This window comes from Helobdella robusta, assembly GCF_000326865.2.
Source record: "Helobdella robusta unplaced genomic scaffold HELROscaffold_25, whole genome shotgun sequence".
NCBI lineage: Eukaryota > Metazoa > Annelida > Clitellata > Rhynchobdellida > Glossiphoniidae > Helobdella > Helobdella robusta.
Window position 1 is genome coordinate 1,436,135 of NW_008704310.1, and position 17,883 is coordinate 1,454,017.

General features: G+C 35.5%; 1 protein-coding gene across 1 annotated transcript; it reads left to right on the forward strand.

Annotated features, from left to right (window-relative positions):
* Positions 1 to 286: 286 nt before the first annotated feature.
* Positions 287 to 17,198, forward strand: HELRODRAFT_79715 (hypothetical protein; the record flags this gene model as incomplete). The annotated part of the gene is made up of 8 exons (XM_009019693.1): positions 287 to 440; positions 686 to 786; positions 14,332 to 14,436; positions 15,059 to 15,151; positions 15,350 to 15,422; positions 15,595 to 15,659; positions 16,790 to 16,863; positions 17,102 to 17,198. Coding segments are annotated over 8 exons (762 nt in total), but the record flags the coding sequence as incomplete, so codon positions are not given.
* Between the last annotated feature and the right edge of the window lie 685 nt (positions 17,199 to 17,883).

A 17,883-nucleotide genomic window follows, 5' to 3' on the forward strand; every position in this document is an offset into this window, starting at 1 on the left:
ATGCGGACGCGGTTCGGGACCGCGTGGTGCGGAATTCGAATGTCGCCCGGCAAAATCTACATCATTAACAAATATTTATTGTGATTTATTAAATTATTATAAATGTTGGAAATTATATTTTAAGTGAATCATTGATTAAGTGTTGTTTCAACCTAACTCCAGCGTTGTAGAAATCTGTGAAATGTTACATTTTAGTTTTTCTTTTTTATAACAATGCCTATTTTTTCGTGCTTATAGATTGTATTACAATTATGTGACTGTATTTTTTTGTAAATCATTGTAGGGTGGCTCAATAGCAGGGATTTGTGTGGACGGGGTTTTGTTCCCTCTAGATGCCATTAAGACACGTCTTCAATCATCCAAAGGTTTCTATAAGTCTGGTGGCTTTAAATCAATTTACAAAGGCATCACTCCAGCTCTTCTTGGGTCCGCCCCTGGAGGTGCAGAACATTTTTATTAATTTATTATACCTGTTTGAATTAATATTAGTTTGTTTTTCAAAATAATATAATGTTGTGTTTCTAATTTTAAATTTACTTATTCTAGAATGATTTAATTTGTGCATATAAAAATGAGAAATTAACATTTTTGGATGCTAAAAATTATTTCAAAAATAACTGCTAATAGCGTAATCATAATAAAAATCTATATTTTGGATGAAACTAAGTTTATTTCACCAGTGCAGCTGCCTTATTCTTCTGCACATATACAATTGTCAAGGGACATGCGCCGAATAGCCTACCGCAGCCAATAACTCAAATGTCAGGAGCTGCCCTTGGAGAAGTAGTAAGTATATCCTTCATTACTTACCAATCTTGCCATCGTTCTCTAATTTCTCCCATGCACACACACAACACACACGCTTATATATTATTCTAATTTTGCTAAAACAAATAAGGGGTCATTCAAAAATTATGTCACGCTGGGGGAGAGGGAGGGATTTGTCCAGCGTGACAGTGTGTGACGGGGGGGAGAGAGGGGTTAAACTGATGCATAAGTACGTATACTTACTTTAGGCTAATGCCAAAGTTATGATTCGCACCAACGTTCCAGGTCTGGTAATGTTCGATATTTTCATCAATAATCCAATATATATATATATGTATATATATGTATATATATATATATATATACACATATATATTTGAGTTTAGGCTATCATAAATACAATTATTTATTATTTATAAAGATCACTGCGTTTTCGGCATTATTCAACTTGCGGTTGAATTTCTCAATTTTTCTAACGAGACTTTTATCATCTTGATGAAGTTTATTAAGGTTAAATAAAAAACTTTTAATATTTGACATTTGTCAAGGTTTACTTTTAGCCCCTGTTCGGCGAGCTGGGTATTCCAGACCTCAAACTTTCTGGCTGCGTCTTGTTCTGAAGCCGCCGTCAGGATGATATCATCTGCATATATCACATTCCATATGTTATCTGAGCGTATCTGTTTGGTTATTTCTTCCATCGCCGTGATGAAGAGCATGGGTCTGAGTATTGATCCCTGATGGACGCCGACGTTAATATCAAATTCATTCGTGTTACCGGCTGTTGCGTCATCCCTCCACAATCCAAATCCCTCCACAATATCCTTCCTGGATATGGAACAGCCGCTTTTGCTTTGCCATGTACTTTTCCTGTAGTTGACGAATGATATAGATAGCATCAATGGTGGATCTCCCTGCCACGAAGCCGTACTGGTAACCACCTATTGAACGCACGACTACAGTCTTCTCTCAATGACTTTTTCAATAACTTTCGGGGATATTCCAGAAGACGTATTCTCCGATATGAGGAGCATTTCAGTGGATTTCATTTTCTTTATATATCGGGACGGTTGTGCTCTGTTTCATTCCACTGGTAGTATCGATTTACTCCACATCTCCCGACAGATAGGTAAGAGGGCTCTGAAGCCTGCCCCATCAGATGCCTTGATGATATCATTTGTAAGTCCAGACAAACCAGTCGCTATACCCACCTTCATTGCCTTCAACGCATCCGTAAGCTCCTCAGCTGTGATGTCCTGAATCGGTCCTTCCACCGGAAGTGCATTAAAGTCTACTCCAATAGGGTTTATTTCTTTTTTATTATTAGTCTTTATCATTGCAGCTCTGACATACGCAGAACCACTTACAATGTTACAGATATATATTATCTATATATCTTTTATTATGTTCTTCAAATCCTCATCTATTGATTTGAAGCAGCCATCTTCGCCACAAAGGCTGTTCATCCTTTTCACACGACGTACACATGTATTTATGTGCACGCGCAAGCACCGCATCATATACGCTGAGTATATGATAGCCATTGAGATGTTTGACTCGGCGAGCATTTGAACCACTGAGCCATCTCGCCAGCCAACATGCGACAACTCACATCGTCTACCTATTTACCAACCTCAAAAGGATGGACGGCTGGGTTGACCGGGGTCGGCTACCCGGATGTACCTGTAGAAACTGCAAAATTCAAACCCGGGTCGTGGGAGTGGTAGACGGACACGCTAACCACTCGGCCACGAGACCCCTAAGTTATTTCCCCACAGTTATTTCATTCAATAACTGATCGATGTAATCCTTTCAGTGATCCTTCACTTCATTTTGCAAAGTTATTATGATGCCTTTATTATTCTTTATGCATGTGGCACCAGCTATATCTTTTTTCAGTCTTTTGGCCTGATATGCTATTCAGTAGAGTGACCGAATTTGTTTGCATTTACTTCCAGACTGCCATACTTTGCATTGATTTGCACGAGCTTTCGCAGCCTGACATTTTGGTTCTGTGTTCTTTGATCTGTATGTCTTTCGATCTTCATCAGTCTTCGTCTTCTGCCATTGTTTGAAAGCTGCTTTCTTACTGACAATAGCAGTTTGCACCGTCTCGTTCCGCCACCTAGTTTCGCGGTTGTGCTTGGCGTTTTGGTCCAGATTTTTCACATACAGCTGTTACAGCGTTCATTAGGGTGTCCTGAAAAGATTTCTAGGTTATGTCTACCTTCTCTAGACGATCCAGCTGTGCTATTACCAACTCCTCAAATTTCTCACTAAACATGGGGTTCTTCAGTTTCCATGTCTTTATTCTAGTAGGCATTCCATTAGTCACAGGGCGTGATCGTTCCATGATCACATCAGCCACTAGCAATCGATGTTGAGGGATGCATGCTTCGCCTGGAATGACTTTTGTATTCCTGAATAGTCGTCTGTGTTGTTGTATGACGACAATAACGGTTAAGGGCGGCGTGATGGTCTAATGGTTAAGATCTTTTGGTGCTGTTTCTCAGTAACCGGGTTTTTATATGACAAAAAGATCCCCGCCTATCACATGCTTCGTGTGTGATGCGTCGTTTATCATGTTTTCATATACGATGTTTGTGCGCTTTGTTGAATCCTCTGAACTTTGGAATAGTGTAATTGATCTTTAACCTTCTTTTAACTTTTAATAAAGTCAATTTGTGTTCATGACATCCCGCTTTTATATATGATCAAATGTTCTGCCCTCTTCTTGAAATAACTGTTCAACAGGGAGAGTTCATGGCTTTCAGCAAAAACCTTCATGCTGGGGTGCACTGGCTATGAGGCGCGTACCCAGGTGATAGGGGAAAGTCCTGGGCAGGGAGACCACCTAGGATTGCATCGAATAATACGGAATAAGATGTCGCGAACCAACTACACCAGAAGAAAGAAGACAACGGTGAAAGAGGCGGAGGATGGATCTTACAACAACGGCTCCAACAGCGGATGATCTTCGATTCTAAATCCACTGCCTTGTGGAACAGGGACCTTTGACCCAAAGGCTAGGTGCACTGCTTACAACAGTGCTCTCTTGGGCACGAGATAAACTGCAACCACGTTTCCTTGTGTGCTTCAAGCAAAAAGTCTAGGCCCACTGCTTGTAACTGGTGGTTGTCGTTAAGAATTGGGCAATTCCAGATATAAAAATTTTTGACCCAAACATCTTCCATATACATTATATATATATATATATATATATATATATATATATATATATATATATATATATATATATATATTAGGTAAATTTATTTAGCGCCCTTTCAACAAATTTCAAAGACGCTGAAAGAAATCAACAAATCACAAGGAAACAACAACCAAAGCGCTCATTGCGCAAACAGAAACGTTTTTAGTTCCCTCCTGAAGGATAAAATTGAACGCCCCGAAGCACGCAGTTCCAAAGGCAGGCTATTCCATACAGATGGCTCAACAACTGAAAAATTTCTTGAACTTGTAACAAGATTTGTTGTGGCCACAAAAAAGTAAGTCACGATCATTAGAACGCAACTTGTAGGAATGCCCTGGAACAAGACGTGCAGTGCACCTATCAATTAGATAGCTAGGTGCAATACCATTCAAGCATTTGAACATAAGCATTGCAATTTCAAGAGTAATACGTTTTTTAACAGGCAGCCAGTGTGAGTCTCTCAAAATGGGACTGACATGATCAGGCCTAGAACGTCCAGACACAAGTTTAGCAGCTTTATTCTGAATGGACTGCAACATCTGAATAACTCTTTGTGACAGTCCATAGAATAGGCCATTACAATAATTTACCTTAGAATGTATAAAAGCATGAACCAGACAACTCAGTGTATGAACATCAAGTGAATGTTTTACTGATCTCAACAACCTTAGTTGATTTGAACAGTCTCTAGCAAGACGCTTAATATGTGGCTCCATAGGCATATTTGTGTCAAATATCATACCCAGATTACTAGCACTCATACAAAAATCAATACTCATCCTTTCAGAAAATAAACACTTAATATCAATCCTAGACAACTGCTGCCATGTACCGATGGGCAAAATTTGTTTTACTATTATTTAATTTCAAGCGATTAGATGACATCCATTTACTAACATCTGACAAAGAACTTTTACTAACAAAGAACAAGGTTATCCAACAACTCAGCAAAACCAGAATGAGAACAACTAGCTAATATTTGGACATTATCAGCAAAAGCCTGACATTTAAAACCATGCATATTAACAACTTCAAAAAAATCAGACAAGCACAGAATAAGGTTATCCAACAAGTCAGCAAAACCAGAGTGAGAACAACTAGCTAATATTTGGACATCATAAACAAAAGCCTGACATTTAAAACCATGTCTATTAACAACTTTCAAAAGATCAGACACATACAACAAGAACAGCAACGGACCCAACACAGATCCCTGAGGAACATTAAACGACAATCTTTCAACATCAGATACTTCACCACTAAACAAAAATTGCTGAGTACGATCGCACAAGTAAGATTTCAACCAAGAAAGGACGATACCCGAAAGACTAGATAAATGCTGTAACTTATCAATTAAAATCACATGATCGACACAATCAAAAGCCGCACTCATGTCAAGCAGAACAAGGAGCGAAATCTTTTGCTCATCAATTGCCATAAACAATTCTGAAGCTAAATTGATGAGTGCAGTTTCAGTCGAATGGAATCACCGATAACCAGATTGGCAAGACAGATGAAGACCATTAACAGACAAATAGCAAAGCAGCTACTTGTTGGCAGTTCTCTCAATAATTTTAGCCAAAAACGGAAGGTAAGAGACCGGGCGATGTTAGCTAATGTGTTTTTATCAAGGCTAGGTTTTTTCAAAGTGTAGATGACCACAGCATGTTTCAGTAAAGAGGGAAACTGGCCAGAACTAAGGGATAGATTGACAATATGCAATACAAATCAAAGGAATAAGTCAATATATTTCTTAAAAATATGGGGTGGAACCAAATCAAACGAAGAACAGCTAGACGGGGAGTCAAGTACAACTTTACGAATATCAGCACCCGTACATTCCTGAAATGCCAACAATGCACAGGTTCCACCGACATCCAATGGGGCATTAAAAAAAACATAATCCCCAGATTGCACTGACTCCCTTATGGAATTAATTTTGTTGTAAAAGAATTTAGACAAATCATGAGTCGATACATCAACGCCAGACACCGCAGAATTCACAACAGGCTTTCTACAAAGAATTTTGTTAACAGTGGACCATAGTTTGTTTGGCTGATTCAAATGCAGACGAACCTGATTAGACCAATAATCATTTTTCTTTTTAGCAAATAACTTTGATTTTTCAGTAAGCGCCAGTACTAATAAATGTTTATCAGACCGACCCTTAAGTTATCTCTCAATTCGCCGACACTTAACTTTCAATGATCTACAATCATCATCGAACCATGGGGCAACAGGAACAAAACGAGAATGAAGAGGCCTAAGAGGAGCTACTTGATCAGCAATTTTAAGAAACTCATCAGTGAATATTTGCAATGATTGATCAACATTCAAGCTTTCCGATAAGTGAAGAAACGGTGAATTAACGATAAGCTCAGAAAATTTGTCTCCGTCAATGCGGTGCCATGAGTGAACCATTTTATTCACCAAAAAATGCTGTTTACTACAAACAGGGAATGACAGTTTAATAAAACCATGATCTGAGAATTTTAACAAATTCTTTGCCTGACTTGAATATTAATATTAACACTAACAATATTGCCCGATCTGATTCAATTAGGTTTCTTGGAGTCTTAGTTAAAGATAATCTTTCCTGGGACAACCATATTAATTTTATTTCTGACAAATTTAACAAATTAATAGGTATACTACACAAGATCAACCATAAACTAAATAGAAATATACTTTTGGAACTGTATAATACACTCATTTATCCTCATCTCGTTTATTGTAACTTACTTTGGGGTAATTGTCCTGCTGTGCACTTGAATCAGGTCAAACGGTGTCAAAACCGTTTCATTCGTTTGTTACTAAATCTCCATCCGTTTTGCTCTGTTTCAAAATATTACCCTGTTTTGAAAATTTTAAATATAAACAACATCCATGTATACTTTGTCTCAATTTTCATGTTTAAATACCTACATGAATTACTTCCACCTTCTTATAAAGATTTTTTTACTCAAATAAATACCATTCATAGTAAGCCACTCTAATAAATACCATTCATAGACACAATCCCACTTTTTATTCAAATCCAGCCCGAATAAAATTAATAAATATGTTTGAAACTAATAGGACCAAAGGTCTGGGACACGGTGATTCCACTTGAGATTAAAGCTCTCAGTCACTTGCATTTGTTTAAATCTAAAATTAAACGCTACCTGATTCAAAAAAATACTATTTTCTTGAATTAGGAAGTGTTTGTTATTATCGACTATATAAAACTATGTTGTTTATTTCTATGTACCCTATGTGTTATGTGCATGTATGTGTGTGAGTATGTGTGAATAATTGAATGCGTGTATTGTATGAATGGATCTATGTATAATTTCTTTTGACTTCTATATTCTGTCTGATATTATTTGAATTTACTGGATTCAAATAATGTTATTAATTATATGTACTTATTGAATTTTTGTTATCTTTATTGGTTATCTGTGTTTAATAGTTAGGTTTTGATTATTTTAAATTAAATATTATTAACAATAATAGAAACAATCGTAATAACTAAAGAATATACTCCCCATGTATCTTTTATTTCAAACTAATTTAATCATTGATTAGTTAGTCAGATAAAAATTAATTACATGAACAAATTCCCACTTTTATAAATTTGGTATTTTTAGAAAGCTTATCACTTGTAATTAATGGGAAAAATGACAGGAATTGACACGGGAGTCAGGAAAATTTTTTATTGACAAAAATTCAAAATGGCCGCTACACATATATACATTACATTGAAATTGAACCATTGATCGATTCATACATTTGTGTTCTATATTTAAATTTGTGGTAATGTTGTGATTGTTCTGAATAATAAAAAATCAATATTATTGAAAACAACACAATTAACAATTATTTTATTACATATCAAAATATACTCCAGTTTCAACGATTTCTTCATTCAACCATGTTACATCATCGAAATAAATTGTATTTTCATCATATCCAAGTGTTGTGTTCTCTTCATCATATACGCCTACATCAATATCTTCCAGGAAATCAGTGTCATATGCTTGAGAAGTTGTTAATTGTTCGCTGTTGTTACATTGTTCTCCATAACAATTTTTGCATGCGGCCTCACAATGTAAGCCATGCTTACGACAAGTACAGAGTTGAGAATTACAACCTGTTTTGCATTTGCAACTGATCACACTGAGCATATCTTCTAATGCTGGTGGTAAATCTGTAGTGATTGGCACGTATTCTCCATTTTTCATTTTCCACCCCCAGTCTTCTGGATTTAGTTGAGTATCCATAAGCGACTTCCATTGAACAACTTGAAGATGTACTCGAAGAATGTGGTAGTAGGCAGCTCTCTCGGTTGGGGAAAGGCGTTCTGGAGATGGACTGGTTTTGCACGTGGCAATTAAGTTCATGTAAGCATTATAACGCAAATGATTTAGAGAGTCGTTTTCCTTACCTCCGTATAAGTGGACAAGCAGCTTTAAACCGGCACGTGTAATATCCACCTTTCCAACATCGTAAGCACCAATTATTTCTGTTAGCTCGAATAACTCCTTCGACTTCACAATTTTCTGAAACACGCAATTTTTACCACGACCATAAAGTGCTGAAGTGGTATCGCAACCACTAATTGCATGTATTGTCAAAAGTTGCTTTGTAGCTTTGTTTCCGATAGCATTGTATATATCAACCACTGGTATCAATTGGATTCGTGCAGAGCGAGTTCGATTCATTTCTGACAACATGTATATGCTCCTCATTTCTGGCTTCCAATGATAAAGAAGCATGACCAATATGTCGGTGTCATCAGCAACAACGACGACATTTTGTTCAGCTGATGCTATGTTAATGGCAGTTTTCACAATCAACGTATCTGCGTCATTTAAAGCCTTAATAACGGTAAATCCATGCATGTTTAAATGATTTGATAACAACTCAATAAATGATTTTTTGTTGTTGCGATTCTGCAAAAATTTTGTTTGATTTTGGTAGACAGGTGTCCACTCTTGAAATATTATGTCTGGTGAAGTGGATGAAACTCTTCTTAAGTGTTCGTGGTCCTTTGTGCTAGGACCGTTACCATACCCGTCAAATACAATGCAACAGTTCGGATATCTTTTTTTCACATATTGTATGTACATATTCACAATATCGAGGTAAGTGCCTGATTTCGGCCAAACAACTCTATGCAATAAACACCCTCCATCCAAAACGAATGATGAAGAAGAGTCCAATTCTAAAGACGTGTTAATATTTTTAGTTAGCAGTTTGGCTAACGAAGATTTGTCAGTTTTTCGTAGACCATCGCCTTTGAACAAAGAAGTTGGCGTAGCCGTTAATTCATGTTGAAAGCATTGCTCTAAGTTCCCATTTTGTGACATTATAACCAGTAGCCTTGCAAATAAAATTTGATGATTAATAACAACTTCTTCTCCACGAACTCTAACTTTTGTGCACAGATGCGAAAGGGTACGAACTTGGTCAGCTCTCTTCATCACCACATCTGAAAAACTGACATCATTCATCTTAAGCATAATTTTCAAACCAATTTCTTCCGATTGATCACAATTTATGTTGTCTGCATCAGCTGCAATTATTCCATTTGAAATGCAACAAAGATTGTTCTCAGAAACGTCAAAAGGGTTTTGTATTTGTAAAAACTTTAATATTTTTCCTAAATCCTGAAAATCTCTTGAAACCCTTGACTTTCCAAGATCAACATGTATGTCGTTTTCAGATGTTACATCCATACCAACCAAAGAATTAACAGATGCGTGAACACCGGCACATTTATGCAAACTGTGCACCCAAATAGCTCTTACGCTTTCATTCATTCCTCTACCGTGCGTCAATCCACCTCTGCTTTTCACTGCTCGCATCATCACTTGCTCAATTGCAAGGTCCGTAGAGAGGCCACCCCAGTATCTGTCTAAACGTCGAACAGCATGAAAGCCGGAGTAGAAAATATCATTGATCCATGGATATCTATCTGGCAATTCGAGCATCAGTTGAAGGTAAAGTCTGGCACATTTGGCGTAATTATTATGTCCGGTCACTGCAAAAAGATTCAACATTTTTGAAACACCTACCAAATGAAGATTCCAATCACAAGTGCGTTCAGCACGAATGACTGTTTTCAAAACATCAATATACTTAAGATATTGCAACCATAGCTTTGCTGTCCTTGATCTGTTTGCTATGTTGGATTTATATGCTGACAACGCCCTGTCCAAATTGATCATTGATTGTGGATAGTCAATGTCATTTATGTTTACTTTTCCATTATTAACCTTATCATAGAACGAAAGAAGTTCATTAATGTCATCATGTGAAATTGATCCAGTGACTGGTGGTTCATCTGTATTTAAAACATTCTTCATTATCATGATATGGAGAGCTGATTCAATTAGAAAATGACCCCGAAGTGCTCTTGCCACAGCCTTGCCACTCAACATATGTATAATAGCGTTGGGGCCATAACAACATTCAAGAATTTCAGAAATCCCTGAGCCAGCCATCACAGTACCAATACTTCCGAGAAAATTCATAATCATGTGAAATGTACCAAGCCGGCACACCATACCAAGCGATTCTGATTCAATGATTTCTACCGCCTTTATCCACAATGGCTGATCGAAAGTTATGCATGCCGTTTCAATTTGAAGTTTAGATGCCTGATTGCGTACGTAAGATAACGTTGATAAAATGCAAGATCTGTCGTTTGGATTTTGATCCAAAATTGGCTGCATTCGTATGTCTGCAGGCAATGAATGTTCACCTATGTTCACATCTTGCATGTATCCAGACCAGTTTGGTTGAGGATCAGCTTCCCCTCGATTGTAAACTCCAAATTGCCATAACAAATCATGATTAGTACTAGCCGGAAGACTGTACGGATATTGCAGTTGGATGAGTGGCTTAAATTTAAGTTTTGACAAAACTGGTATGTTGGGTGCATAATAACGCAGCATCGGTACATGAGTTTTTAAAGCTATGCGGGCAACATTCACACGTGCAAGTCTTTTAATCAATTTAAATTCACTTGTAGATAGGGTTTCATCTTCAGTTATGGTATTCATATTTATTTTTGTTGTCATGGAGATCATACCCATTCCGTGAAACGTTCCCAAACCATCTACTGTTGCGACATTATGGTCAACGTTGTCACCAGACCACTGTGTGAAAAAATCAGGACTACTTGCAGGCAAATTAGCATCTTCCGTTTGCACCACTGATTGCTTATAACGAGTAATTTCACCAGGGGAAATGGATAATCCCAATCTTGACAAAATATGTAAAATTCCAGTTCCACCTAATTTGTGGTCGATAGATATTCCCACGCCAAACAAAATAGGAGATATAACTGACTTTGGTCGACTGGCTTGCACTATGCAATGCCCTAGAGAAATTTGTTTCATTTCATCACATATCATTTTTTTGAGAAAAGTTAGTAGTAGATCAGGCACCCATTCAGACATAACAATTTTGTCTTTTATTTGATTTTCAGCTGGATATGATTCGGTGTCGAATATTTTCTCACGGATGCTGTTCTTTATGAGCTTTGCAGCTGTTTCGACAATTCTCTTACTTTCCGAAACTATATCACTTTCTCGTTCTGAATACCATGAGTCATTAATTAAACGTTTTGCAGTATTATTAAAGCAAATGACATTTTTGCGGTTACTGAAATCAGCAATGAATAGGTCGTCCCCATATCTTTCATATAGTTTGCTTTTCATATAACGCGATGAATAAACATCAGATGGATCATCACACAAAAGTGTCATCTCTTCAATGAGATTATCGACTGTTAGGAGTTCGGAATCTGAATTTTCAAAATTATTACAAATCATATTGAATATTTCAGCTGCATTTTCGTGTGGGGGGCGACCGACAGGTTTAACTTTTTGAGGTGGTGTCACAAATTTTCTATAACAGTTCTTGTGATAAACTGCATCTGCTGCATGCAAGTCACCACTCGTCTCAATCCGGCCACTCACTTCAAATACCCATTTATCTTGTCTTTCCCTGCATACTCTCTGAATTGTTGAATGCATGGTATCAGTTTTGGCCTGACAAATTATATCCTTTTTTTTCGGATTTTTAACATCAACAGCTGCAGGTTGTGCACATAAAAACAATTTTTTTCCAATTAAACTTTTCAAAGCCGGATCTAAGAAATTTTTTAGCTACTGTTTCCTCATTTGCGTCCAATGTGCGTCTTATTTTTTCAGTAGGTATATACGTGTAATTTCTTTGACATTTCTCATGCACCTTAATGACAGGTTGATTACTTGACAAGTAATTGAATAAATCAACATCTTTGCTTTTACAGCTGTAATGTCAGTACCTTCGGAGTCTCGACATATTACACATGCATTAACGTCAAATTGGACTACTGTATCCATGACAACTACAATAATCTGTAATAGAAACGCAGTAACACTATTAGAAGAAGTACAATTAAAAAAAATTGTCACTGTATTTATTGAACTTAACTTCACCGCGGCTATGTTGTAGTGGTTAGAGTGTTGGTCGATGATGTTCAAGTCATCGGGTTCGAAACCAGTCTATACCATATGTCCAAGGTTATCATATGGGCAGTATGATGCGTTTAATTGCGCGTGCACTTGTGCACGTCGTTTGGATAGCACCATTGAATACAATGAAAAACGCGCTGTATACATTTCAATTGATTGATTGATTGATTGATTGATTGATTGATTGATTGATTGATTGATTGATTGATTGATTGATTGATTGATTGATTGATTGATTGATTGATTGATTGATTGATTGATTGATTGATTGATTGATTGAACTAATTTAGGAATGAACTTTCAATTATTTTTTTTAAATTATTTATATTGAGCGGATTACGGCAAATTGTATATACTAATTATATATTTCATAAAGACAATAATTATGAAAAAAAACCTTCAGAAAGAACGTTAATGACCAATTATTAAGATTAATTAAGAAACGCGACAGACTAAAACAATGGCGATAAAAAATTTATTGACATGAAGAGAAAATTTCAAAAGTGGAATTTAGTAATAATATTTAATTTATAACATATTATTTCCGAAATAAATTTTTTTTTTCAATATTCGACAAGAATTTATAAATATTTGTGTTAGTTTTTAATACAAAATCACAATCAATATGAACTTTTAAACATTCTATGCTAAACGACGTCACTCCCAGGTATGTGTATATAATAAGGCAGCATAACATGTCGTTTTTTGGTTCTAAAAAAATTTCCTGATCATCCTGAGTGTTCCTGTGGTCAAATTATGTTTTTAAATAAATAATACTAACAGAAAATATAAGTTTCGTAAAAGTGGGAATTAGTTTCACTCACCCTATAGTCCAACTTTTTTATCTGACCGACTAGATTTTTGTTGAACTACTTTAATTTTTAATTTATGTTGATCAATTTTAATTTCATTTGGATAGGGTGACTTTCCTACAAGCATTTGGTTGCTTTTTAGTTTACCCCTCTTTTTTGAGAAAATAAATAAAATAAATGAAAAAAAATTAAAAAAAATAAATATATATCAAAAAAAAAAAAAAATCACTTTTATTCAATCAAACAAAACAAAAGCATGAATGATTCGGAGACCAAAAAAAGAAAATTAAATATATATATATATATATATATATATCGAAAAAACGAACTACAAACATATTAACGCCAAACATTCGGTAGAATTTATAGAATATTGTAATATTTATGGTCTATTACCAACCATATATATATATATATATATATATTTATATATATATATATATTTATATATATATACGATGACGGTCATATATATATATGTATATATATATATATATATAATATATATATATATATTGGAATAAGGTTTTTAGTTATGAGACAATTTTGTGTTAGTTAACATTTTAGTACTAGTCATTATAAATCAAATCCATTTTCAACCAGTGTCATAATAAGGCTTACAGTGCTGTTTCAGTGTGGGTGCTGTCTTTAAAGCCTAAAATTATACATTATAAGAATAGAATGAAGTTAAAACTGTTAAAACATCTGAATTTAACCAAGACAATAAATATTATCTTGATAAAGGATTGTTGGATAGACGTAAAGCTTACTGTTCTTCTCAATAGCTTGTTTTTAAATCTAAAAAATTGAATTTTTTTCAAAATTATGGGTTTTTAGTTTTCAGTCTTGGCCAAATAATAGATCAACTATTCGGTCATTTAGCTAAAATCACTGGTCGGTGCATTTTTGTATTTAATTTTAAATTATATTAACGCTTCATCTCGGTTTTACATAACCTTTACCTTTCAAATAAGTTAACATAAGTACGTGTAATAATATGAAAAATGAAGTTTGATGTTTGTGCCTGAAGGTGGCGTGCTTGGTGAGAGTGCCAGTGGAAGTGATCAAGCAGAGAGCCATGGTATCATCCTCCAAATCGCCTCTCACACTATCTCGACTGACCTATCAAAATGAGGTTACCACTTGTACGTTCACATTATTTTTTCATGTATTACAATCTATTTTTATGGCAGTATTACAGTTTTATGAAATTAATTTTTTTTATACGTTTTCGGTTCGCCTACACTTAATTCCGTTCATTTGATCCTGAATACAATTAATCCTCCATACATTATTCTAACCTGCATACACTAATCTGTATTGATACACCAGTAAATACCGATACTTCAGTAATTTACCAATATCGGCTTTTTTTCTTCATTACCAATACCTATTATAGGTACCGAGTTTTCAGGTTACCGATATTGATCGATCGACATTGGTAACGCCCTTGTCTAGTATATTGAACGTTCGTGGGGTACAGCAAAAAAGTTGAGAAAAATTATTAAAATCAGAGGTGGTGGAACGTAAACTGTTTCACTATTTCAGAAATTAATTATACCTTGTTTTGCACGTTAATTTTAAATGTGTGCAACCGTTTATTAAATTTTGATTTTAATCACAGTAAGGTTTTTGATATTGCAAGAACTCTAATGGAGCGAATATATGAGGACATTTATACACGAGGATGTTTGTGAATTAATGTGCTAGGGTTCGCCTTCAAGTAGCAAATAATTTTTTAACGTGATCATATGCAGGGCTGGAGAGGTTTCTACAGAGGCTACATGAGCACAGTATTGAGGGAAATTCCTTTTTCCATTGTACAGTTTCCTATATGGGAATATTTAAAAGTTGGTTGTTATTTGTATGTTTTGTTTTCATTTTATTTTGTTCATCGGTAACATACTTTGATTTTGATTATTAAGAAGCTTTTTATAGTTTTCTCGATATCATCAGAGCGACCTTTCTCTGAGAATATTGAGTATATTGACATTACAATTGATTTAAATTGTTGAGGTACATGACATTAACTTTTCTCCGCAATTCAGGTGACATGGGGTCGAAACCAGGACAGTCAGGTGCTTCCGTGGCAGTCAGCCGTTTGTGGTGCAATAGCAGGTTGTTGTCTGTGGTGTGTGTCGTGTTGTCATGATAGTTGTTATGTTATTGTGCGCTTGCGGGTAAAGTAAATGTTCTACATAATATTATTTGACATGTTTAAAACAATCTTTATGAAACGTTACTAAGCGGTCAGTCACTAATGAATTTGAACTGCGACTCAACTGACCAACAGGTGGCATAGCAGCAGCAACCACCACGCCGCTCGATGTTGCAAAAACAAGAATCATGCTAGCCAAGGTAAGGATATTTCAGAAAAGTTGTAAAAATATTCATTATCATTCAAATGCTAACTACTACTGTGAAATTAACTTCTGTTTTGTAAATCAGAATCACTAAAATTGTAGGCGAGGTTATTAAACTAGTAAGAGAATAGATAGGAGGATTATGTTAGCTCGAGGGTCCCTAACCTATGAAACCGTCCCTTTTTGGACCAGATAAGAGGGACTTCAGGGGAAACCAACTCAAGCTTTCATTAATGAAAATTTAATAAATTTTTTTATATTAAAATTATTATCAAAAGTTTTTTCAGTGAACAAAATTCTTATGTACGTGCTATGATTACATATCAATTTGTCGACTTTGAGAAAAAAACATTGTAGTAAATAAGTTTGGTGGGTTAGTAAAGTTAAATTCTGTTTTTACGGACGTCGAACCATGTATGTTAGGTGACCTAACATAGGTCTGGATTTGCTGCTCTAATTAGAACTAATTCTCCACACTCAACTCCCACTCAATCCATCGTCTTATCCTAGCAGTAAAGACCTAATCAATAAAACTTCAATCTGTCAATCGCAGTATATTGTGTAGAACCCGGCTCTGTGATGTTTCGTCCTTTCACTTATAAATCAGATAGTTGAGAAAAGGGATAGTGTTTCCAAGTTCAAATAATTGGAATGTCAAAATGTTTTTATTTTGGGTAAATGAAATATAATAAATGAAAATCTATTAAAAAGATTTGAAATGGTTGCCTTCATACTTGTAAGGCCTTTTCAGGTTATATCTCTATAATGAAGGAATTTAATTCAATTAAATGACGATCGTGGCTGCAACATAAAATTTTTCAGAAGTTTTAAATTAGCACTTATTGTACGAAAGAATAGTAGAAGCCGAAAACTTTGCCAATTTCCAATAAGGTGATGGTATTATAAGTGACAGTGGAAACAAATCATAAAAAATAGCAGCGACCAAAGAAACCACGAAATAGGAAAAATGCAAACTACAATTAATATATATATAACGATATTAGGTCGTGAAAAAATAAACTGTTATACGTTACTTAAATGATGCCTTTATTTAATATCGAATATAAAATAACAAATTGAAGCAACTTCACGCACACAACACACACACACACACGCACTAAACAGCATACCTCCGACCTATCGCGAGGAAACGTCATCACAGCCATCCAACATGTTTACCGTCATAAGGGAATCAATGGGTTTGTTCTTTGTTCAATTGTTCATGTTGTAATCAATTAAGGTCATCTGCTGTGTTACATGTTTTTTTCATAAATATATATGTATTCATATATGTGTGCGTGTTTGTGAATGAATGATGCGTGTGTGTGTGTGAATGAATGAGTGTGTGAATGTATGATGCGTGTGTGAATGAATGATGCGTGCGTGTGTGTGTGTGTGTGTACGTATGAGTGGTCACGGCGTTTATTATTTCCACAGATTGTTCGATGGCATTGTACCAAGAGTGATGTGGATATCCTTGGGAGGAGCTATCTTTCTTGGAGTGTACGACCAAGTTGTTTACCTCATCAAGTGACCCCACTGTTCCTAGACGACAACACACCCACCACACTTCTACCTCTTCACTACAACGCCACAACTGCAACTCTCACACCACTACTACAGCAATCCATCACCACGCGACAGATAGTACTAAACGTTATTTGGTAACTGCCTTACGTGCACCAATATCGAATCGTTTCAATATTTATTCATCGTCCTCACCGTTACAACTACGATCCATAAAAACTTCATCATTGTTATATTATTACTGACAATTTGTAAACATTCATTGCGAAACATCGTGCTAAGAACTGTTGATCATTTCCACATTTATGTTACAGCGGTTTATGCAATTCCATATTGTGTCATCTTTCAAATTTGAAATTTAATTGCATTGTTCGTAAACATCAAATCATCGTATATAGACTAACTGAAAATGAATGGTGTTAAGCTAAATAATGGTTATGAGACATTTTAAATGATCGTGGAACATTGCGAAAAACTGATGATCAATCCCAATATGATGGAATGTCTCAGTTGTCCGCGTCTGAAATGATAACTACATTACAGCATTATAGAAAATTTTCAAAATTTTATACGATCGTCCAGCGGAAAAACTTGGAATTCAGAAGTGCAAATGAACACAAGTAGAACAAATTCTGATTTAAGCAAGTTACTGTATTAAGGCTAACAAACTGCAGCTGCATCAACGGTCTTAG